Source organism: Corylus avellana, chromosome 2 (genome assembly GCF_965113065.1).
Source record: "Corylus avellana chromosome 2, dhCorAvel1.hap1.2, whole genome shotgun sequence".
Taxonomy (NCBI): domain Eukaryota; kingdom Viridiplantae; phylum Streptophyta; class Magnoliopsida; order Fagales; family Betulaceae; genus Corylus; species Corylus avellana.
This window is the reverse complement of record NC_142491.1, coordinates 46,776,968-46,800,576: the sequence shown is the minus strand read 5'-3', so window position 1 is coordinate 46,800,576 and position 23,609 is coordinate 46,776,968. Positions and strand designations below refer to the sequence as shown.

The following is a 23,609-nucleotide window of genomic DNA, read 5'->3' as shown; positions in this document are numbered from 1 at the left end:
TTATTGACGCATCCTAGCCACAATTGTGCATATAGTAAACATCGAAAATAGTTTTTTTTTTTTTCCCTAAAGAATTATTGATTTAATATTACCGTATATAATATATGGATCACTTACCAGCTATTAAACTGACAATAACAGATACTAAATATATCTTGATATTGGACGAAATTAAGAAAGGTATGAAAAAAAAAAAATAATAATAATAATAATAATAATAATAATATATATATATATAGTTAAAAAGGTATGCACAATTCGCAGCACTCTATATATATAACCCATTTTTCTCTCTCTTTTGCTCTCACAAACGGGGTTCTTTCTTTTGATCATTGCTGTTTCTAGTTTTTCATTGTCTTGGGATTCTGCGTTTCACTCCTCATGTGTGCCTCCCTGATTCCCGTGAGATTCCCCAGCATCTAACGGTAAAGGACCCAACCAATTCAAACACAACAGAGACGTTGATGGCGATGTTCAGTCTCTTTCACCTGAGCTCTGTTATAATTTAACAAATACTTTTCTTGATCTTGACAATCTCACCCCTCTACTTCTCCATCTGGGTCCTTTTCTCCTTCTCAGTCCCCACTCTTTTTTTTTTTATCCTTATCATCATCCATCCCCTACACTTTCTCTCAGCAGTTTTCGGAAGTATTCAAAAATGGGCGACGGTACTTTCTCTGATATTTTTGAAGAAAATGAATTCGGAGACACCAACTTGGCCGCAGATGATCTTTTTAGCATCTTCGAGAGCTTAGAGAGCGTGGCAGAGTTTCCTCCGATTGATGAAGGCGAAGAGACAGGCGCCAGATTGGTCTCTCAGAAGTCTACATCGTCCAGCGCTTTGCAAGAGTGGGAGACCGAGCTTCTTGAGACATCACCAAAGAGCAAGAGGCCGAAGCTAATCATGACTACTTCGGAGGAGGAAGCAAACCCAGATGGGCAACAAAGGATGTCTCATATCACTGTCGAGCGCAACCGGAGGAAGCAAATGAATGAGCATTTGTCTGTCTTGAGATCTCTTATGCCTTGCTTCTATGTCAAAAGAGTAAGTTAATTATATATTTTTAATTTCTTCTGTCTTTTCCACGCTTTAAATATTATGTCACCTCTCCATTGCTCGACTCGATCTTATAAAAACGATCAAGAGAGCTCACATCTTTCAGAATATCAGTCTGTATTTATTTTGGTTACGGTTGTTTAGGGAGATCAAGCGTCGATAATTGGAGGGGTGGTGGATTACATCAACGAATTACAACAAGTTCTACAGTCGCTTGAAGCGAAGAAGCAAAGAAAAGTATACAGTGAAGTGCTAAGCCCTAGGCTTAATGTTTGTTCAAGTCCAAGACTAAACTCACCACTTAGCCCTAGAAAGCCACCTCTAAGCCCTAGACTAAACTTACCCATTAGCCCAAGAACCCCGCAGCCAAGCAGCCCTTACAAGCCAAGGTTAATGCAGCAGGGTTACCACTCCCCGACCATGGCTTCAACTTCCCTTGAACCTTCTCCTTCTTCATCGTCTACTTCCTCCATCAATGATAATGTCAATGAGCTCGTAGCAAATTCAAAGTCTCCGGTTGCACACGTGGAGGTGAAGTTTTCAGGTCCAAATCTTCTTTTGAAGACAGTTTCTCATCGGATTCCAGGGCAAGCCACGAAAATCATTTCCGTCCTCCAACATCTCTCCTTTGAAATTCTCAACGTAAGCATCAAAACTGTTGACGAAACCATGCTTAATTCCTTCACCGTTAAGGTAAAAACTCTTGCTATATAGTTGATTAATTACCACTTTCCATCTTTTCTTTTCTTTTTTTCTCTATCTTTCTCAATTCAGGTCTGAGTACAAAAATTAATTAATAGCATTGATGGTCGACAAAAAATTAAAACTTGTGAAAAGTGCTCCTCATGTTACTTTTTTTCTGGTCCTTTTTGTCTGTAGTGCTTTTCAAGACAAAATTTTAAATGCCATTCTACGTACATCTAATTATCTAAATTTTAGATATTAATTAATATTGTATATATTTTAAATTATCTAAATTTTAGATATTAATTAATATTGTATATATTTTAAATAAACCAACGACAAGCACCCATGTTGGAGGAAATTTTTGTATACATGCACTAATTTCCGACCCATATTTGAAAAACAAACTGGCGTTTTTTGTACTGCACTGACCGTATTGACTGTTTAAGTTTAATGCATGTCTTTGGAAACCACGAAATATGTTGCAGAAAACTATGCATGGTACATTGCAGGCTTGCAGCGGTTGTCCTCATTAATTAATTTGTTATTTGTGGAAGAAATTAAAGTTATATGAGAATGCTTTAATATGATTTAATTAATTAAATTGATTGAAGCTAATGATTGGGTATTAATTTTGTTTTGTTAATTAATAGATTGGAATTGAATGCCAACTAAGCGCCGAGGAACTGGCACACCAAATTCAGCAAACATTCTGCTAAAGATAGTTCCAGCAGTCTGAAGCCTAACAAGAAGACCTCTCTCTCTTTCTCTCTGTCTCTCAGCTCATGAAGTGCAATAATAAAAGAGAATGTGGGAAGGCATTTACCAACATTCCTATTAATTAACTACAAATTTAATTGTAATCAGTACTACTCATGATCATCTGTATTTGCTACTGTCAACCTCTTTGTAAGCTGATCATCAGCATTAATCTCAAGTTAATTCTAAGTTAATCTATGGATTTTTAATTTTCATTCCCAAGTAATTCTTATCATCATCAGTGAATAAAGCAACATGTCTAAGCTGCATGTGTGCTTGCACACAGCTTTTGCCAGGGAAACTACAAAATGTATGCATATCTATTGATGATAATCAAGCTAGAGATCTTATATATCCAAGCAAAAATTAAAAAAATGAAAAAGAAAACTTTATAAAACAACCCAAACTGCTCATTTTAAACTGGTTTTATTACCTAAATAAACCAAGCCTCAGCTCAAATGTGAAACTCAACTACTTCAGACATGTTGATAGGTACCCAAGGTTAGGTAGTGACGTAAGATGGGATTTGAGAGCTCCTTTCAGGTAGGAGAGACTACAACTCTTCACTTAGGGTAGAAGAACACCACAATACTCCACTCAGGATAAGAGAAAACCACAGTTTAATTAAATCATTCACTACTTTCTTCATTAATAAAATAGTCTATAAATAGACTACATTTGATAACATGATAATTAACACCATTAATATTCAAATAAACCTAATCCTAAAGATTTGAAATCCTATTTTCAATCAACTATTAATCAAATCTAATCCTAACGTACATTCTAATCCTAATGAGTTGGAATTACAACTCAACCTTATCTTATCCCTATCACATGCACAATTAAAGCTTGAACAAACCCAGGCTCTACTCTAGCTAGAAATTAAGTTGTGAGCAGTAAAGATTATTTGCAATATATATGTTGCGCTTTTAGGAAACACTAATTACCAAAATTTGTATTTTATTTTATGCTTCATTAAATAAATTATAAATGTCTAATACATACTTTGGTTGATAATCTGCATTGGTAAAGGTTGGATATATGCTTTCCAAGTAAAAGTTATAGTAAGTTAATTTGTTCAAAAAAAATTAACTCAACAGGCGGGATTCATGAACGAGTTAGAGCTTGTTCAAAAAAATTAATGAAAATCTAGCTAGAAAACAAAAATAAGTTCAACTTTAAGCTCGATTACAAAGTAAATGAACAAAACTTCACCTTGAAATACTATAAGTTACTAATCTTAATATCATAGTATTATATATGCACAACACAATATAATTACCTTCACTCACATTTTGTGGATGTCATTTCTTTCATGTTCTCGTCGTATATAGATAAGGGTTATCCATGTGATTATTGCTTTCATCATATATATTATGTTATATGTTTCTATAGGATGCAAGCCAAACCCTATATATATACATAATCTTGGCCTCCTTGAAAGCATTTTGTGGGTCCAAATTTAACTAGCATAAAATAACTTTTCTTCTCTCTTCTTTTTTCTTTTTTTCTTTTTTTTCTTTGGTAGGATCTTTAGTTGAGGATTAATATCTTGCCTCCTTTTGACTGGACCATAAAGGAAAATCCAAAACATCCTAAAGGCTTGAACCAAACAATTAATCCGCTAGCTACAAGAGGTCCATGCATGCCAAAATATGGCAATCCACCATTGATTCATCACCTCGATTATTTCCTGCAATATTAATTGATCAATTACGTACTTCAAAATCTTTTAGCAGCTAGCTAGCCTATGGTGCATGTGGACATTCTTCTTGTCTCTCTAACCTAATATTATAGTAGGGCACCACTATATATAGTAGGGCAACACTAACCTACTGCGTGTGACCAATCTAGTGTTTTGACATTCTCATTGTCGATCGATCTCCCCACCCTAAACCAAGAGTGGGGCGAGACTAGCTAGCTAGCCTCAACTTTTTCCTGTAATCTTACGACATTTATTTATGATCTTCAATGTCAATATTGTTATTATTTTTGCCAGCTATAATCTCCTTATCTAATTAATTTGTAATGGTCCAACCCATATATATTAAAACATACTGATCCACTTGTTGGTACCATTCTATTCACAAGAGTGGGGTTACAACCTATGATAGAGTACTTGAGGCCTTTTGTAGTTTAAGATTTAATGCCTTTTTGTGTGTCCATATACAATATTAGCATCCTCGATCTTCCACCTTAATTCCCACCTCGTAATTATACTATTTTGGCTTGTGAATACCTACAAATCTAGGGGAAAAAAAGGCAAAAACATCATTAGATCGAGAAGTGGGCCAAGGGACTCAACAGTTTCCCTTCTATATTGATGTGAAGGCCCTGCGCCTTTGGTTGAAATAATATGCATGAATGGACTGCTGTTCCAAAACTTAGTGCTTTTAATGGTTAAAAGAAATAAATAATAAATAATAAAACATAAGTCGTTATTAGATAGCTAGAGTAAATAGATAAGCTACGAAGTGTCAAAACTCCTGCACGAGAGACAAAATGTACTCACAATTTTTATGAGCTAATTTTTTTGTGGTTTTCTTTTATTACAACCTCCTGCATGAGTGAACAAATTACACAACAAAATTTGATGCGTAAATATAATTGGTTAGTGAGTGAAGTGGTAAATACCCGGTCAATTTCTAAGAAACTTGTACACAAAGTTGTTGTTGATACGAAATATTTCCAGCAGACCCAAATAAAAGGCCCACTATGGTTTAAAGGCCACGACCGACCAAGCTGCCAAGAGCACGTTTTCAAACGTATTTGTCATCACCTAGTCCGTTTAAGTGCGCAATATTCTATCTACTTAAATTTCTCATATTATCGGTTTTCAACCACGTCTCTCACATATTAAGGAAGCACAATCATCGCACAAACCACTCCAGAGATTATTATGGGAGAGATATACTCTCAACAAACTCAATTCCACCTTCCAAGGGTGGTTACCCATATTTGAGGAAAGCAAGTGAGAGTCCTCTCACTCTCAAGCTCCATCTATAAAAAGAGCACGCGCCACAATGTCAAAGAAGGTGAATTCTATCATGACTATTCCTCTCAATTTATTATTATCTTTCTTATTATCTACTCTCACTTTTCCAAGTTTTTAACTTAGTCTTTACTCTTAGCAGGCTTTTGAATCGAATTGCTACCAGTCTTTGGTTCGACTGGGTTATCTCTCCTCAATTAACAGAACCCCCAACGTATGTACTTGAAAAAATTTTATTGCCCTTAATGGAGAAAGATCCTCTCCATTTCAAATGAAATGGAGGGGATCCATTTAGTTACTTTTAGGGGGCATTTTTGTTCAAAAAATATTAAATGACAAAATTGCCCCCCTAAAAATAACTAAATGGATCCCCTCCATTTCATTTGAAATGGAGAGATCCATGTCCGCCCTTGATTTGGTTTATCTTTAGAGTTTCCTTGTTACTGTACGTAGTTCGATTTAGGGGTGGCTGCGCGCCACCGCCAATGGTGGTGGAGTGGCCACGCGCCACCCCCAAATTTGTCTGGGGTGGAGCGCTGGCACCCCAGCCACCTCCAGGCCATGGGGGTGGCTCCCCGGCCACCCCTAACCAGATCTAGGATGGCCGCACCGGCCATCCTTAGGCCACGGGGGCCATCGAGATGGGGCTAGTGGTTCTCCTCGTGGCTGCCCTTATTTTTTTTTTTTTATTTTGTTGTTTTATTCTCATTTTAAGTTTTTGCATTTTTCTTAAAATGTTGATATATCATGTGGTAATTGGTGGCAGAAAACCCATGTTTTCTGCCACAACCGTACAGCAGTAGTTCTCAAAGGAGGAGTTATTTAGAACTTTATTCAGTTTATTGTACCCAAAACAAAACGTACTATGAAACAGGTCGGTGGTGGCCCAGCACGCTACGGTGTTGGAGTTTAAGGATGTCTTTAGGATAGTCCTTTCTTTTTAGCAAAGCCCACTTGTTCAATCATATTGTTTATGAATGGGCCTGGGCCTGATGACATAGCTTAATTAGATTCGCCCGTCCACTTCTTGGGCTCTAGTTGGTCTCCCTTGACATTGACGCACGGTTGCCAATGCCAGGTTCTGATTCCGAGAACCGCATTCCACCAAAATTAAAAATACTTAAGAGAGCTTAAACCAGTTTTTGGAGACAAAATAAATAATAAATAATTAAAAAAAAAATCTGAAGTAACAATCATAATTAGTAAAATAATTAAATAAAAAATATAACTGATCAATTTAATCAATTAATAATTAACTTATCAATGATATATTGTTAATCATTTAATCAATTATATGCGAAGGAGATGGTAGTAAAAACAAGAAATAGAAAGATATTATGGGACCAAACAGTAATTACAAACCTTCCTACTTTTCCTCAATTATCCAATTAAAGAAGCAAATTAAATTTCTAATACAATCAGAAAAATAAAATAACTATTAGATTAACATCCTGAAAGTACGTACATATTATGCTTTTGGAGCAAAATCAACGAGTATTTTGCATTTAAAAGCCATCAGAGCACTTCCAAGCTGCAACCTATACAAATTAAGCAAAATTTTTTTGGCAAGCTAAGAGGAGACCTCCACATTCGGGTACGTAGTATATATTTAATTATAAATACCACACGCATTTATGTAGATGAGTTTTTTCTACATCTCCTCAGAACTTGCTAGAAAAATCAACTGGCTAAAAAGTATACCTCAAATCTACTGCTATTAATATTTCTTTCAGCGATCGATGCATGCAATTAGGAAAAGAATCCGGGGTTGTCAAATGTGAAGTTGGGGTCCAATTCCTGACCAAATGGAAAGTCAAAACCAACCGTTGGAGAATTTGTAGCTGATGTTGCAGCTGATATTATCTCTGTCAGCTCAGAATCACAGCTCTGAAAATGCTGCTGGTTCCCTCCAAAGCCACTCATCCCACTTGGAGAAACCGAGAAATAGTTTGCTCCAGATGTTGCAGGAGACACGAAAGAAGGAGAATAGCTTCCCACGAAATTGCTGTCCATAATGGATGCCTGAAACACTTGTTTTTCTGTGTTCGATGTAGAAGCGAAGTGAAATGAAGGAAAAGTTTGCTCCATCTTGGTGTCTAAGTTTTCGGTTTGGACTTTGAGGGTTGTCTGGAAGTTCAAGAGCATTTCTTGTGATGGCTGCTGATGATTTTGTGGCGGTTGGTGGTTGTTATGGTGCTGAAGCTGGCCGTCCATGTTTTTGTTTATTAATTGTTCCTGTTTTTCAGGAGATGCATTTGGGGGAGGATTTATGTGGGAGCCTTGTGCACACGTGTGCCTTCCTCGGTAAGTGATTTCAAAGACAGTTGGGTCTTCATCGGATCGTTGAACTTGCTTTGTAGCTAGACAGCCTTGGACATTTCGATGCGTGCACCTATAGTAGCCTCTACAAATTCCAACAATTAATTGTTGAGGGCATGCAGATTTAAGGAGAAAAAGAAGATGTACACATAATTTCAATGTATAGAGCCTAAATCATTGGAATAGGTTAAGAAGGATTCACGGGTGCATGAAAGAATAGGCAATTCCCATTCAATTCTGCTATTGTATATGCACTCTACGTTGTTTTGGTGTGAAAACTTCCTTTAATGCCCATGAAGATCAAAAAAGTTGCTATAAGAGAATTATGGAGTTCGATCAGGACCACATGAAGCTTAAAGGGACATATCAGAGTTGCCTCACCACTTGGGCACAAGTTAGATTTGTTGGTTTTCCCCTAAGGCGGCTAATAATTTGGTAGAATTAAATGATTAAATTCATTTCTTATATATATATATATATATATATATATATATATATATATATATATATATATATATTCATGTCATGAGTTAAAGCTGCTGAAATAGGTTAAAGCTGCTGAAATAGGTGATGATTTGGATTTTGAAATTTAGTTGCATTTATATTCATGTAAGAATAATCTGATTCAAAACCCATGCATAAAAAAAAAACAGCATGTTTTCAAAATCTCTTATTTGAAAACTATGAACAAAATTAGGCTTGTGCAGGATTATGTCCTACCTCGGATATTTGGCATTAAGAATATCTTTCTGCCCATATTTCCTCCAGCTATAGCCATCATCAAGAGGCCCTTCAAGTCCCACGCCCGGACTAACTCTCACTTGTTGTGTCCACCCTGCCACAGCCTTTCTGCAGAAACACAAAAACTCAAACATTAATATATACCTAACAATTAGGCAGTTGAAATCAAACGCTATTTAGTAGACTTGAAATTACCTCTTTCGAGAGGCATCTCTGTGCTCCGGATCGGAATCTTCGCTCCGTGGACTACCAGCAAGAGAAGGTGGGGATTCGGACTTTCGAAAACCTGCACCTCCTGTGTGCTGCGGCTGATCACCCACCGAGCTACTCCACTGGAGCATTGAGAGTGCCTTCTCATACGAAGTCAAGATCTTTGTGACTAAGAATTCGCGGGTCTCGTGCGATGAAGATGGCACATTGAGATGGCCTTGGAGCTGTCTTGCTAGCTCCCTCCCTTGTGCTAGCTCATGTAGAAGATTCTTCTGCTCCCAATCTCCCATGTTTTCCATTGAACCCCAAAAACAAGTCTAGGAGATGACAAGTGTTTGCTCAAAATACGGCCTGATAGCTTTTGTTAGGAAAGACAAAGCTAGAAAAGCATGCAGATAGAGTTTAGCCAAAATACGAGGTGGGTTTCGGAAATCGATGCTAAAAAGATGCTCTTTTTTTTTTTTTTTTTTTTTCTTTTTGTGCTTTTTAACTGCAAAATTTGGACATTTATGAAAAGCTTTTGCAAACGGGTTTGTCGCAAAAGGCCAAAACCATTGTCTAAAAGAAACAAAAACAGAACACTAGATGCAGTAGTGATCAGTTTGTAGTGCTTTGGGGTATTGGGAACAAGGAAGGAAGAATCTATGAAGGACGAGTATGGAGAGGTGAAAGCGCGATGAGGAAGAAGGGACAGTATGGGTATGGCATTTAAGGAAGACTCAGATTTGGAATTTTGGAAAGGGGAAAAAGAAAAAGAAAAAAGAAAAAAGAAAAGGAGAAAGTTTGACCAAGAATAGCCGAGTGGATTTTCTACATTGAGACCGGTCTTTGGTCATAGGAACCGTCTTCCAAGAGGTTCAAAGAGTGAGCAAGTCCAATCGCTGACCACTTCCTCGGAACCTTTTTGAATTGATGAGGGCAAATGTGGGTCGTCGATAGAGGTACATAAAAAATATATATATATATTAATATATTATTAATGGAAAAAGAAGTCAGAGTTTTGGAGCTTGGTGACGAGGAGACCAAAGAACCTTCAACCTAGCTCCGCGTTACAGTTGCTACAATCGGTGCTATTTCCACGTAGGACACAGAGAGAGAAAGAGAGAGAGATGAGGACAAGGTGATGACACGCGCGTGACGTTAACTTCAAACCTTTGCTTACGTTAACACTTGGAAGAAGTACGTGACATAGTGAGAACCGAATAGAGATTTTCGGCTGCCTCAGACATCTGACTTTTTTCTTTCTTTTTTTCTTCTCCTTTTTTTTTTTGTTTTTTTTTAAAAAAAAATTTGTTTTTTAAATTGAAGCAGAGATATTAAAAGAAAATTTAAATTTAAAGTATTAGTATTAAATTTGAGGTATTAGCACTAAATTTATGATGATCGAATCAATTTTAGGTAATTTTAAATCTAAAAGCTAGGGTTAACCTTCTACCCCTAGGTTTTAATTTTAAATCTAAAAATAAGTTTTGAAGCATTAGAAACTAAATATTAATTTATAAAAATTTAACCAAATTTTTTTTTTTTTTTATTATTATTTTAATATTTGTCCTACGCTATTGGCAGCCGCATAACAGGACTCGTGAGAACCCAAACAAGCTAATTTTGTGCCTTTTGGTCAGGGAGACGGTCGGAACCTGATCGGAATATTGTTGGGACTTATCAAGATTCAGTTATGATCCAGTCGAAACTTGATCAAGCTACTTATGAGACTCGGTTAGGATGCATGTTGTTGGCCCTCGCTCAAACCCGGTTATGATCTAGTCCGGGCCTGCCGAGATTCGGTTTAGACCCAATCGAGACCCACCAAGACCCCATCGGGACACCACCAAGACCCGGTCGAGACCCCATATGAACTCGGTTGGGACTCACGAGACTTGACTAGGTTACCGTCGAAAATTGATAGAAACATTTTCGTAATTTAAAGTTTAATATGATTCAATGAATAATAATAATAATAATAAATTTGTGATTTTTCATACACGCTAAATACTGAAAAATGATCACGCGCTGTTATAATTTTTTTTTTTTTTTTTTTGGAAGAGTCATAATATTTTTAGGCTTTCAGGTAATGTAATTATTTACTCTTCAATTTGATCACGCGCGCTGATTGTGTTTGTGGAAAAAATCGGTTATTAATATAACGTAACCATTTATTTGCTTAATTTTTGTGTTCTATTATAATGGCTCCTTTACGTCCGGAAGTACATATTCCAACGTGGGAGGCCGATTTAAAAAAATTAATTTTCTATTTTTAAATATAAAGCAGCTGGCTTCTTTGTCTCTCTCTGAATAAATAAAAGGTAACTGGCTTGTCCTAGTAAGTCTCGATGCTAGATCCTGATAATTTGGTCTAATAAGCCTAGTTGTCCCCAGCCAGGGCCGGTACTGTAGCTGAAACGGCACTGTTCCAACTACAGTACCAGCTGATTATTGCCCCCTTCAAGTCAAAAAAATCATCTTAAATTTCAAAAACAAATCTTTTTTTATTCACTTCCCAACCGATAATTCTAACTAATTTTTTTTTTTTTTAAACGAAAATGAAAAATATTATTTTTTTAAAAAAAAATCGAAGAACCGATCGGGGTGGCTCCTTGGCCAAAAATGGGGTGGTCCGGCCACCCCATTTTGGCCAAGGGGTGGCTGGAACCACCCCATCTTTCTCCTCCTTTTTTCTTTTTTCTTTTTTCTTTTTTTTTTTAATATTTTACTTTAGAAAAAAAAAATTTAAGTAAAAAGTCAATTTTTGCTGCTGGTACTGTAGCTGGAATAGTGTCGTTCCAAGTTTCCAACTACAGTATCGGCCCTGGCTGGGGGCAAACGAGGCTATAGATGCACCAATATTTTGTTTGGCCTAATATACACTAATTATAGTTTATCATACGTTGCTCAATATTTAAAGCATTAGAAGTTTTAAGCAACATCTTTAGAGCTTGTTAAGGATTGTGTTTGAAAAATAGAGTTTTTAAGTTAAATAGAGCCTTTAAGTCAAACAGAGCTTTTGGCAAATGAAGTTTTTGTCAAAAGTGCGTTTTAGCCATTTTTAAACTTTTTAAACCCTTAAAAGCGCTTTTAATTTTTTTATCAAACATGTATTTTTTTCTTTAAAATGGCTTTTTGAATGTTAAAAACACTTTTAAGTTCCTCAAATGTAATCTCAAACAGGCCCCTAATGTTGTGTGTCTAATCAAGAAAGTTGAACATAATTTTAAAATAAAATCGATCTCCCTTAGCAGCCTATAGGTCCATCCTTGAAAATATGTGACATTTTTTATTTTTTTTTTTTAAGTGAGAGGAGTTTTCTGTCCTTGTTTCCCATGTATTGATAAGAGTAAATTTAAATCATCATTTAATTTGTAAGTTTATTTCTATCTTATAGGGGGGTGAGGGGGAAGAAACTACGTACACACCATCAAAAAAAAAATATTGTCGTACCAATTAATCCAACACGACAAGAAGTTGATGATGAAATTAATGAATTCATGGGAGAAACATTCAAAACAAGATTTGGACCAGTTCAATGTCAATGCATGATTAATTTGTACCAAGTAGGGGAACAAGACTTTTTCTTTTTCGTTTTTGTTTTTGTTTTTTTTTGTTTTTTCTAGAAAGGAGAGTAGTGCATGCATACAAGGGTTGAAAAGAGAAGGCAAGTGTAATCTCTGCGAAATTGGGAATTGCTGAGTCGTTGAGAAGAAAGTCGTTTTTGTAGCCTCAATTGCATGTGGGTCTTCTTCTAAACGTTGCTCATGTGCTTTGAACACATGGCTTTGTATTGTATGGGTGGAAACTCTCCGACCACGCTTGGAAAATAACTCATACATCTTAATTCAGGAAATTAATTTTCGTTCAAACGATAAACATGTCATTAAGTAATGTTATAGTAATTAATCGCAAACCACTCTAATAGATTGATAATTATCTCTTAACATGTGGTAATTATCAAAGGGAAATGCTAGCTAGGTGGTTTCCTAGTATTCTTCTTGTGTTTTCTGGTAGATATTATTTTTTAAAAACCAAATAAGAGAAATAAGTGACAGTTTCTTTTTTTTAAAAAAATAATATCCACCTGCTAGGACTAGAAAGACATAAAGAAAACATTATGAAAACAATAGGAGAACACTTAACCTTTCCTTGTTTTAATAGCATGTACGTGTGATTTTCTTGGTGATTTAACATTCTTAGGCACCATGTAAGAAATATATATATATATTTCTTCAAGTGCAAAAGAATATTTGATACTAAATTATATTAAAACGCTAAAAAAGAAAAATCAAGTAGAGCTAGCACTCATAATGGCTTAGCCATTTCTTACTTTTATTTAAAATAGATAAACAAAACATTTATGAACAGTGTATCGCTACATGTAGATGGGACTTTATTCGCACATTCATCTCATTAATATATTATTTCTCTTTACATATCTCTCTTTTCCCAAAATTTTATCTTATTAATTATATTTTACATCTCTCTTTTTCCAAAAAAATTTTCTACTATTTATCTCCACATCTTTTTTTTTTCCAAAAGTTAAAAAATATGATCTTTATTATAAAAAAGAATGATACTGATAAAAAAGAAATAGATAATCGGATGTATAATGTATTTTAAAACTTATTAGCTAAAATTAGATAAAATAAGTTTTAATTAGCCATTTTATATATATATATATATATATATATATATATATATATCATTCGGAACGCTGTAAACTATGGTTTTTCTTTAGTTTTTTAATATATAAATGGTTTATACTGTTTAATTTACTTCTTGTCTATAACCAAATAAATTCTGTTATTTTTTTTTTAATTTTTTTTTTTGTGGAATAAACATTCAAAAGTAGATTTGGACCAGTTCAATGTCAATGCTTTGTACAAAGTTAGGGAACAACTTTTTTCTGGGGAGGAGAGAAAACAAGGTTTGAAAAGGGAAGCTACTCTGTAAAGCCCTCTTAACTGCGGAATTGATGAGTCATCGAGAAGAAAGCCGCAATAGTTGGTCTTCTAGACGTGTTGCTCCTTTGCTTTGGACCGTCAAAGTTATATGGGTGGAAACTCCACGCACGTTGATAATTCCTAATAGGTGCGCAAGTATGAAACCGGCTATACGCGTAGTGCCCGTGTTAATACTTTTTCTTTTTCTTTTTTTTTTTAAAAAAATTTTTATTTTTATTATTTTAAAAATGTTTTTTAAAAAAATAAAAAATAAAATGCGTTACCACTTTTATAAATAAATCAAATCGCTCCATCAAGGTAATCTCACAAATACAATCAAGGGTCACACCTAGCCGTATTCTATCTAAACCTTTCGCAGCAGCCAATTTAAGAAGTGTATGTGCCGCACAGTTAGCAACACGACTCACCCAAAATACTTGCCACTATGTGAAAGTTTTCAACAGCGTCCTCATACCCTCCATGATGTGCCCTATCTTACTCCTAGGGCTGGGCACGGGTTGGTTCGGGGCAGGTTTGGTAAAACCCTACCCGTTACCCGGGTTGAAGGCACTAAAACCGCCGGGTTTCGGGTAGGACGGGGTGGGTTTGTCGGGCGGGTCAGGTATTTCTCTTATTTAGAATATCAATTGTTTACCATCTTTTTCTTATTCCTATAACTCTGCAATTTCAATTTTACATCATTACACAATCCAACTCCATTTTAATATATTCATACAAGAATGTCGAAGAAGAAAGAAATGAAATTGTAATGCATCTAATCAATACAATCACACAATTGTACATACCAAAAACCAAACAGGTGCCTTAGTTTTCTGTCTTCTCAAAGAGAGATAGAGAGAGAGAGAGAGAGATGAGAGACAAACCTGGGATCGGCTAGGTTAGTGCTCCGGTAGTAGAGGGAGCGGCGAGAGAGAGAGGAGCGGCACCGGCGAGAGTGACTTTAAGAGAAAAGTTGCGACTGGCCTTAATTTATGAGAGAGGAGACTGAGAGAGTCGCTGGACGGTTGGAGGATTAGAGGAAGAAGCGAAGAGGATATTAGGAATTTAGAGTTTTTTTGGTTTTAAGCATATAGGGGCGGGGCAGGTCAGGTACCCGCCTCTCAAAAATTCTATACCTGCGGACCGACCTGACCCGCACGGATCTGATTTTTCCCAACCTGTATATGCAAAAAAAAACCTTAAATCCGGCGAGGCGGGCAGGTTGGACGGGTTTTTGCCACCCCTACTTACTCCAATTTGGGTCCACTAAATTAATTGCCTCCACCACGAGTTTTGCATCCCCTTCCAAATGGATACGGGTCATTATAGATTGTTACATGACAATAACTTCTTCTTTTTTTTTCTTTTTTTTTTTAAATTCAGTTGGTTGTTCTTTGAGTACCAAATATAATAATTTGTTAAATGTGTTTGACAGTATTAGTAGTTAGAAAAGAAGACTTCAAATGTTAAAGTATTGATTAAATGATGAAGTTTATATACTTTTATAAACTTGAGCTTTTGAGATAAGTGATAATTTAATGTGATATCAAAGCCATAGATTATTAATTACAACCATGTCTCTGTTATTTATTTTTCATTTGAATTAAATATTTCACTTGTTGGGTCTCACTATTAAAATGGAGTTTGAGCCTATATGTAAGAGGGAATGTTAAAATATTGATTAAATAATTAAGCTTTTGTAAGAAATGGTAATTTAACATCGAAAAACTTGAATATAAAAACTTAATTAATAATTATGCATTCCAAAAAGTAAGAAGAACAAATTTTAAATAGAAATAATAATATAAGAAATTAAAATAAATAAATAAATTTATTTAATATTTTAATACAGGAAATGGCTTTTGTTAAATTTATTGGTTTAAGCCTCAAAGTCTATCGAACTAATCTTAATAAAAAATAGCAAGTGATCATTAATATAATATAGTTGTGTTAACGCTATATGGGAATAATCCTACTTTATTGGCCAACCAGATACATCATGGGCCTCAAGACTAAATCAACACACCAGAAGAATAATGGGCCACAACTCTCAGCACTCCTAGGTCAAGTTGAAGTAGAACACCTAATCCAAGCATGACTCCACTTCTTATCTTATAAGAGCATTCTCAATGGAAGAGCTAAATGTTACTTTTATCTAAAATAACTCTTTAAATGTTTAAAAAACCTCCTACATTGGATTAGCTAAAAGAAAATGTAAAATAGATATTTGATTAGAAGAGCTAAAAAAAAAGCTAAATGTAGCAGCACTTACGCTAGGTACAAACCCTAGACTCAATTACTATGTATTGAGCATACTCTTCTCTCAGAGATTGCTTTAAGCATCAGAGTGAGACTCGCCAGCACACCGGTGATTGGTTGGTTATTGACTTGTTGTCTTGCAGGAACGGTCTTGAAGAACACGTAAAACTATTAAACTGAAAAATGTTCTAACACTATATATATACTTAATCTTAATCACTGTACCCTGTGTTGAAGTAGGTCTGTCTCTTTTATAGGTTTTTCAAGTATATGAGAGTCCTGCCGACTCTCACTTAGCTTGACTTCTTCCGAATTCCATGGAGTTGTTAGTCCAGGTGAAGATTTAGCTCAACCTCCGCTGGAAGGTTTTTGACGGTCTTTGACCGTATCTGGATTCTGCATGGGCGAGATTGGGTTTGCTATAGGTAGGTTCTGTTTTTCCCTATTTTGTGGATACGTGTGACCCTGCTTTAACTGAACGGTTTGGGACTAGATCTTCGACGTGGGCTTCTGGCTTTGAGCCTTGGTTCCTCTGTCCTCCATTAATTGTGGGCTCCTAACTGCGGGCCTCTATTTGGGCCTTATTTAGGCATGAAGTATTTTGTCTCACCATATATAATACAGTAATTAATAAATACCAAATTACAAATAAGAATACCTAAAAATAAATATGTAAGATATTATAATAAACAAAGGAAAAATGCTTGAAGGATCCCCAACCTCTAATCCTCGAGCTCCATTGTTCTTCACATGGTTGCTATTGAGCAACGTAAAGATTCCGCAGACCACCACACGAAGTGGGTCCCAAAACTGAAGTCATATTCCTCAGCCAATAACAACCACCCACGTTGGACCAACACATCCATACCTTGCCCCCGAAAATATCTTCTCCTCCACTCTTAAGTCGCCACGTTGGAACCTCCCAACGATCATTTCTCTGCTCCTGTAATTGCCACGTTGACCACCTTCTTATTAAAGACTTAAACTTCCCCACGTGTTTGCATTATCTGCCGTTGTTTTATGAGACCCCAAAATCTCCGCCGTTGGTTTCCGGATATATAATTGTGGACACGGTAATTCACGTTTATGAGTTTCTAACATAAACTCCCAAACTTCCTCAGTTCGGAGATCCTAAAACTTGTGTACCAACTCGGCAAGGAGGATCAGACAGTGACGAATCATCCAGGTACGTTGCTCTGGTTCTGCTTTGAATTCCCTTTTCTTCTTCATTTCTATTTCTTCTAAGAGAAACGTTAAGAATTCATTCATCCAAAAAAAAAAAAAAACGTTAATAATTCGTTGGGTGTACATTGCTTTAGAATCTTGATGATATCTTTTACTAAGAACGTGTTGTGACATGTTTCAGCAGTGAATTATTTTCTGTACTATAATGAATTTGGACGCATAAAATCGTTAGTAAGTCGAATTGGTCCATATGGGCAAGTATTATGCAGCCAGATTTTTGAAGTGTACCAGCAGTGGAAAAGAAAGGTGCCCTGTTTGAGATTGTATGTAAAACCCTTGGTTATTTGATGAGTATAATCAGGGCGTTTTGGGTGTAAACTTGTTCATTTCAAGTTTATATTAATCACAGCATGATTTTCCTTTGGAGGGAAAAAAAAAATGAAATTGGGTTCATTAGAATCAGCCTATTTGGGTTAATAATCAGTAAGGTGACCCGTTAAATAGGAGGGTATTGGTGCAAGATTTAGGTTGCTAGTTTGTTTTGTGACACTTCAATAAACAAGCTTTATGAACATGATCAAGTTGTATATGCAATTTTGCTGCTGGTCTTAGAGCTATATCTAAATTGGGTCACATAATTAATATTGGGGAATATATTACAGTTATATAGAGGAACTTGTTAGAATATTACTTAAATGATTAAATTTATCATTTTTTATTGGCCGAAGCTTTTAGGACGAGTGATTACATGTTATTAGAGTTCAAAGTCATTTCTAATTCAATATTCCACGAATACTTAGTAAGGAGGAGTTTGAGCCCACATATTAAGTGTTACCCTTTCCCATTTAACGGTTCCTAAATTTGTGTGAGGACTGAAATGAACTGGGAATGCATGCTTCTTTTGTGATTGCAGGATTTGTGTCACATTCATCTTTTGAAACTTTGCTCAGGCATCTTGGCATGGGAGTTGTGACTGTTTCCAGCTCAGCTGCTCGAACTCCGCTTGGTTTGAGTGGGAAATTCTCAGCTCAACGCTCTACTCTGAAAAGACCCTTGATAGTAGCTTTTAAAGCAGATAAATCCAATAGCAGTGCATTGGTTGCGCCCCAGGAGCAGATCCCTTTGCCCATAGAAACCAGTAAGGATAGACGGAAGAGACTAGGAAAAGCTAGCAAACCTTTGAGAAGAGTAAAAGCTGTCATTACAGATGAAGCTTCTCCGAGTACCACCTTGGAAGTGGATTACAATGAAGCCGCCGCCCAGCTTGAAAACATATACAAGCGAAGCCCAACATCTGATGCTTCTGATGTGGAAAATGTAGGTGGCATGATGAGTAAAAGCCAGCGAAGGAGGAGGAAGATTAGTGGTGGTGATGAAAAAGCAGAGAGGAGAACCGGCTATAATGTGATTAAGAACCAAGTAAAGAAGGTTAAAAGGCTGAGTCTTGATAAAAGGATTGCACCTCCCAAAGTATCTTCTTCAAGAGCTGCTCAGTACTAGGGTGACCAGAATGTTTTATCTCATTCCTAGTGCGCCATAAATTGTCAATAACAGAACCTAAAACCAATCTGCAAAGATCCGTGTTGGTGATTACGTTGATCTATTAAAGGTTTGTCTTTTTATTATTCATTTATATAAACCATTCTTTATTAAACATGATCTGATCATTTTGAGATATCGAGTGATTTTTGTTTCTCTCTCTTGAACTTTGTAATAGAGATTTGGGAGCAAAATACTTCCATTCAAAATAACAAAGCATGCTCACAATAAAGAATATGATCGAATTCATTTCAAAAATAAATAAATAAAAAATAAAGAATATGAATTTTGTTTCTTATCTTAATATATATCCGACGCTTATTATAATCCTAAAAACACTCTCTCCTCTCACGGCTCTCTATGCACGCAACCTCTTCTTCTCCTTGCTTCTACTTCTTTGACGCCGGAGAGTACTAGGCGGCGGCCACAAACTCGTGGTCGTTCGTGTCGAGTTCAGATGCCAACTGGAGGATCTCTAGTCGCGGAGTTCTTGCTTTGGGTTGATGGTTGATCTGCTTGGGATGGCTTTCGATTATAATCATAATATGGGCTTCTTTTTTTTTGAAGGGAAATTTTGGTTATCATGCTGAATTGGTTTGCTTAGGGTGTTCTGAAATGTTGAGCTGGGTCCTTTGATTTACCGGGTTTCGTTGATTAAGATTGTGAAAGTGGTCTGCCCAGGGTCTTTTGCACTTGAAATTAATGTCCTTTAAGAAGAAAAAAAATTGTCAATTGTGGATGAACTGATGCACTGGGTTTTGTGATCTTCCAATATAAAGGAATCTGCTACCTAAAGAACAGAGTGACGCAGACGAGAGAGAAAGAAGACGGAGACACGAGAGAGAAAGAGAGAAGAAAAGAGTTTCTAGACGAAAAAAAAAAAGAAGGTAAAAGTAAAAAATATTATTTTAATTATATAAGAAAATGTTAAGAGAATCTATTGTTTGTGATATAATTGGATAGTGAAATTACTTAAATAAAAAGTAACTTAATTCCTTAAACTTAGGAAAAATAGTTATGTATAACCAGTGGCAGAGCCACGGTGGTCTTTGAGGGGTGCCACGAGATTTAATTTTTTTTTTCCAATAAAATAAAAAATTCTTTTTTCCTACCCAAAATGGAATGTGAAAGAGAGTTGACAAATAAGGATAAAAGAATGAGGATTAAATGACTTCTTGGAAGGCGGATATTGTATGCTTACAAGAAACTAAATTAAAGTTCGTTACTAAGGAAGTGGAAAGGAGCTTGTGGGGGTGTCAACACGTGGATCAGTGTTTCCTAGGGTGGTGAGGGGTTTCCGGAGATATTTTGCTAATGTGAGATAGAAGCGTGATAGATAAGTTGAAGGATCGTGAGGGGAGATTTTCTATGCGTGTTCTTTTAGGTTCATCATTGATAATTTTGAGTGAGAATTTGTTGGGGGTGTATAGAGCTAATTAATAATGATAATGATAGGAGATTGCTTTGGGACAAATTGGTTGGAGTTAATGAGTTGGTGGGAGAAGCCTAGGTGCATTGGAGGAGACTAAGTGAGAGATCAAGTAAGATCCGTGTGTCCCTAGCTATGAGGGAGTTTTTAGATTTTGTATTTGAATGGGGCTTACCAGCATCCCTCTTGTGGGCAGCAAATTAACATTGTCTTATAATCGTGATGATCAGTGTTAGTGAAGGATTGATAGATTTTTAGTTTCTCCTGATTGTGAAGAATAGTTTTTGGATGTAGTTTAGAGGAGATATCATCAACTCTTGTCAGATCATTTTTCATTGATGCAAGATTGTGGGGAAGAACTCGGTATTTCAAGTTTGAAAATATGTAGCTGATGTTTGAGGGCTTTGTGGGTCAAGTGAAAGAATGGTGGAAGTCTTATCACTTTTAGGGTTCCCCTAGTTTTTGTGTTTGCGAGTAAGTTGCAAGCTGATTTGAAAAAAAAATGTTCATTAAATGAAGTCTTGTTTGGCAACACTCAATACTGACAACTTTTTGCTTTCTAGCAAAAGAACAAAAGCATTAACAAACATATCAAAAAATCAGCAAAAATGCTCATTAAATGATGTAGGTCTCGTTTGGCAACACTCGTTAGGACAACTTTTTGCTTTTTAGCAAAAAAACAAGCATTAATAAACATATCAAAACACAAAATACTTATAGAATATTCAAAATTACATTCATCTTTATGTCACATCATAACCAAAAAGCAAAAAACACAATCTAAAACGTTTTACCAAACGAAACGTAATCTTTTGCATGATCCAATTATACTCCTGGTGGTCTAACATTAAGAATACTATGCCAAGGAAGAAAATATATTACATGCATCTGAGTTCGATCCTCTACTAAGAAAGCCAGCCCCCATCAACACCTAACCTTGTTGCCTGCCATTGCCACAATTCTATCTCAACTATCCCTTAGAAAAACATTTTTCAAATTAGAGAGGTAGAAGTATAAGAAAACATTGTCTAACTCTTTTCCTACACATCCAATTCCATATTCTACAACACAACTTTCTAGTAATTATAAAAGAAAAATCCAACTGCATGTGACACATGATACACTGTTTTCTATTAGAACAGAGGAGGCCGAAAGAAGGTGGAAGTTTGGGTTTTTGTTGTTGATTTGGGTGTTTGACTAAGTGGTTCAATAGGATAGAAATCTCTGATTTTTGCTATATTTAGTCCAATTTACGTTTGCAAATATTTAATTTTTGGTGACTTCAGTAAAATCTTAGTTAAAAATTGAAGTTGTGTTTTGGTGTACTAGCTCTGGATTTGGACAGGTTGTTGTGTTTTGCCTCGGCCGCCAATTAAGAAAATCAAAACACCTAGAAATTTAGTGAATTACAAGCTTCATGTTCGGCTCAGGTACCATTATCCGTATTTTATATTTGGCTGCTGGGAAAGCTAGTTCTGGACCATGAAAAATTTTAGATTTTTTTTTTTTTTTTTTAAACAATGCTTCAAAATTATGATCTTTGTTTTTTTGCTGAGGTTCTTTTCAAGAACCGAGGAAAGCATTGTTGTTGAAATTGTTGTTTTATTGAAATTTATATTTTTTTTGTTGAAATAAGAGTTATATTGGATGAATCTTCAACTCTAGGTGATCATTTTAGCTCTATGTCATTTCTTTGACGATTTTATTTGTATGATCATAACAATGACATTATCTGCTTTGAGCGATTGAGATGTAATAGATAGATTAGGAATGTGAAGCAATTGAATTTCTGGTGGTTTTAATTCTTCAAGGTAGTGATATAGTATATTTAATCATGGGTTAGAAATTCGTATGTTTGTGAGATAAATCAACTCATATAATATAATGATGCTATATGTTTACATTATTCTTTTGCTATTTGCATATGTTATTAATCATTAATAGTTTATCTCCTGCCGTGTTTGGGTTTCCACAATAGCATATGTATATGATTTTACTACACATTTGTATAATGTTTCATCTTTTTAGACCATAAGGGAACCAAGTTCTGAAATAGTATTTTTCCTTGCAGCTTGCATATCTCCACTAGGGTGAATATAGGACACCTTTCCTTGATTGTAAGTGGAAGGAGCTGAACTAATCTTTTGCTTCACCCCATCAAAAAGGTACGCATTACGTGAATGATATTTTTTTTCTCTATATTTATTAATGTTATGTAGATGACACTTATTCCTCTGTTCCTGTATTTTCTTGTATCTGTTTGATAACTGCTTAATAACTGCTTTTCTCTTCATATGATGTACTTAAGTGATTCTGTTGTATGCTTGAGTTTGTTACAGCAATTATTAATTGTTGCACACATTTTAGATTCCTTTACCTCATACATTAGGTAGCTACCTACCTATATAGTAATTATATAACTTAGAAGGTGCATATATGTGGGGTGGAAGTAAACTTATAGCTTTTACAATTTAATACATCTATATTGCTTTATCATTTGCAGTTGACAGTTGAGTGAAGTTGTGGAGATCCAAGTCAGGCAGATTGCGCATATTACAGGAGTGCATTTGCCGGTCGGTCTTGTATCGTCATTTTTTGTGTTTTGATGGCATCATGTAGGATTACCGCTTTTATATATGTAGATTACTGTTGAATTTCTTTAGTATCACACTTGTATTTCTTTGTTTAGGACATTAGATGGCCGGTGAAATTCGATGCGATTATGGGATCCATTTCCAAATGTTTATTTATTTTTTTAAGTATGTCATTTGATTTAATGGATATATTTATATATTTGAAGTTGCAGTAGATATAAGTTGTGATTGGATATATTTATATTTGAAGTTGTAATGTATATGATAATGGATAGTTGGATAAAAAGTCCCTAAATAAAACAAAAATATAGAGGGAGCAAGGGGGAAATTTTTTTTAAAAAATACCTTATTTTGTGACGTGTAAAAGCATGTCGCACGTCACACTAGAAATGCATGTCACCAATTGGGAGTGACGTGCATATTTTCGCACGTCACTCCTAGGGTGACATGCAGAAATATGCACGTCTCCTCTATTAGGGTGACATGCATGACATGTGAAAAATTCGCATGCCACTATTTTTTTTTTAAGTCATCCGAATTGTTGTCATTTCACCACACGTCACAATTGGGATGTCACTACCCCAGTAATGACATTTTTTGGCTTCTACGTCACCTTGGCTCAATCACTAAATGGGATTATTTTTTGTAGTGATGTATCAAATTGAAAAGATATATCTAAGAATGTCACACACAAAAATAAAAAATAAAAAACAGCATAGGGAAATGAAAACAGTGGTTTCCAATAAAATCCAATGTGAATCAAGAAATAATTAATGTCAATAATTTATTCATATTTTTTTTCATATTCTCTTACACATTCGGTAGATAGATTTGTGGGGTTCACCATTGACTTATATGGAGTCTACAAATCTAATGGTTGATTTATAAGATGATATAATATATATAT

General features: G+C 35.5%; 2 protein-coding genes across 3 annotated transcripts; one reads left to right on the top strand and one right to left on the bottom strand.

Moving 5' to 3' along the window:
• Positions 1-289: 289 nt before the first annotated feature.
• On the top strand, positions 290-2,709 carry SPCH (basic helix-loop-helix (bHLH) DNA-binding superfamily protein). 2 transcript variants are annotated; one of them, XM_059576569.2, is made up of 3 exons: positions 290-1,045; positions 1,202-1,699; positions 2,395-2,709. In XM_059576569.2, the coding sequence occupies exons 1-3, from the start codon at positions 659-661 to the stop codon at positions 2,458-2,460; spliced, it is 951 nt and encodes a 316-aa protein (XP_059432552.2). In that variant the 5' UTR covers positions 290-658; the 3' UTR covers positions 2,461-2,709. The 2 variants fall into 2 exon arrangements, with proteins under 2 accessions (XP_059432552.2, XP_059432545.2); XM_059576562.2 differs by having other exon boundaries at positions 1,202-1,750.
• Positions 2,710-6,911: 4,202 nt separating this feature from the next.
• LOC132167134 (putative WRKY transcription factor 53) lies at positions 6,912-9,222 on the bottom strand. The gene is made up of 3 exons (XM_059578036.2): positions 8,751-9,222; positions 8,535-8,663; positions 6,912-7,899 (listed from the first exon to the last, which is right to left on the bottom strand). Exons 1-3 carry the CDS (start codon positions 9,062-9,064, stop codon positions 7,245-7,247), a joined length of 1,098 nt encoding a protein of 365 aa, XP_059434019.2. The 5' UTR covers positions 9,065-9,222; the 3' UTR covers positions 6,912-7,244.
• Between the last annotated feature and the right edge of the window lie 14,387 nt (positions 9,223-23,609).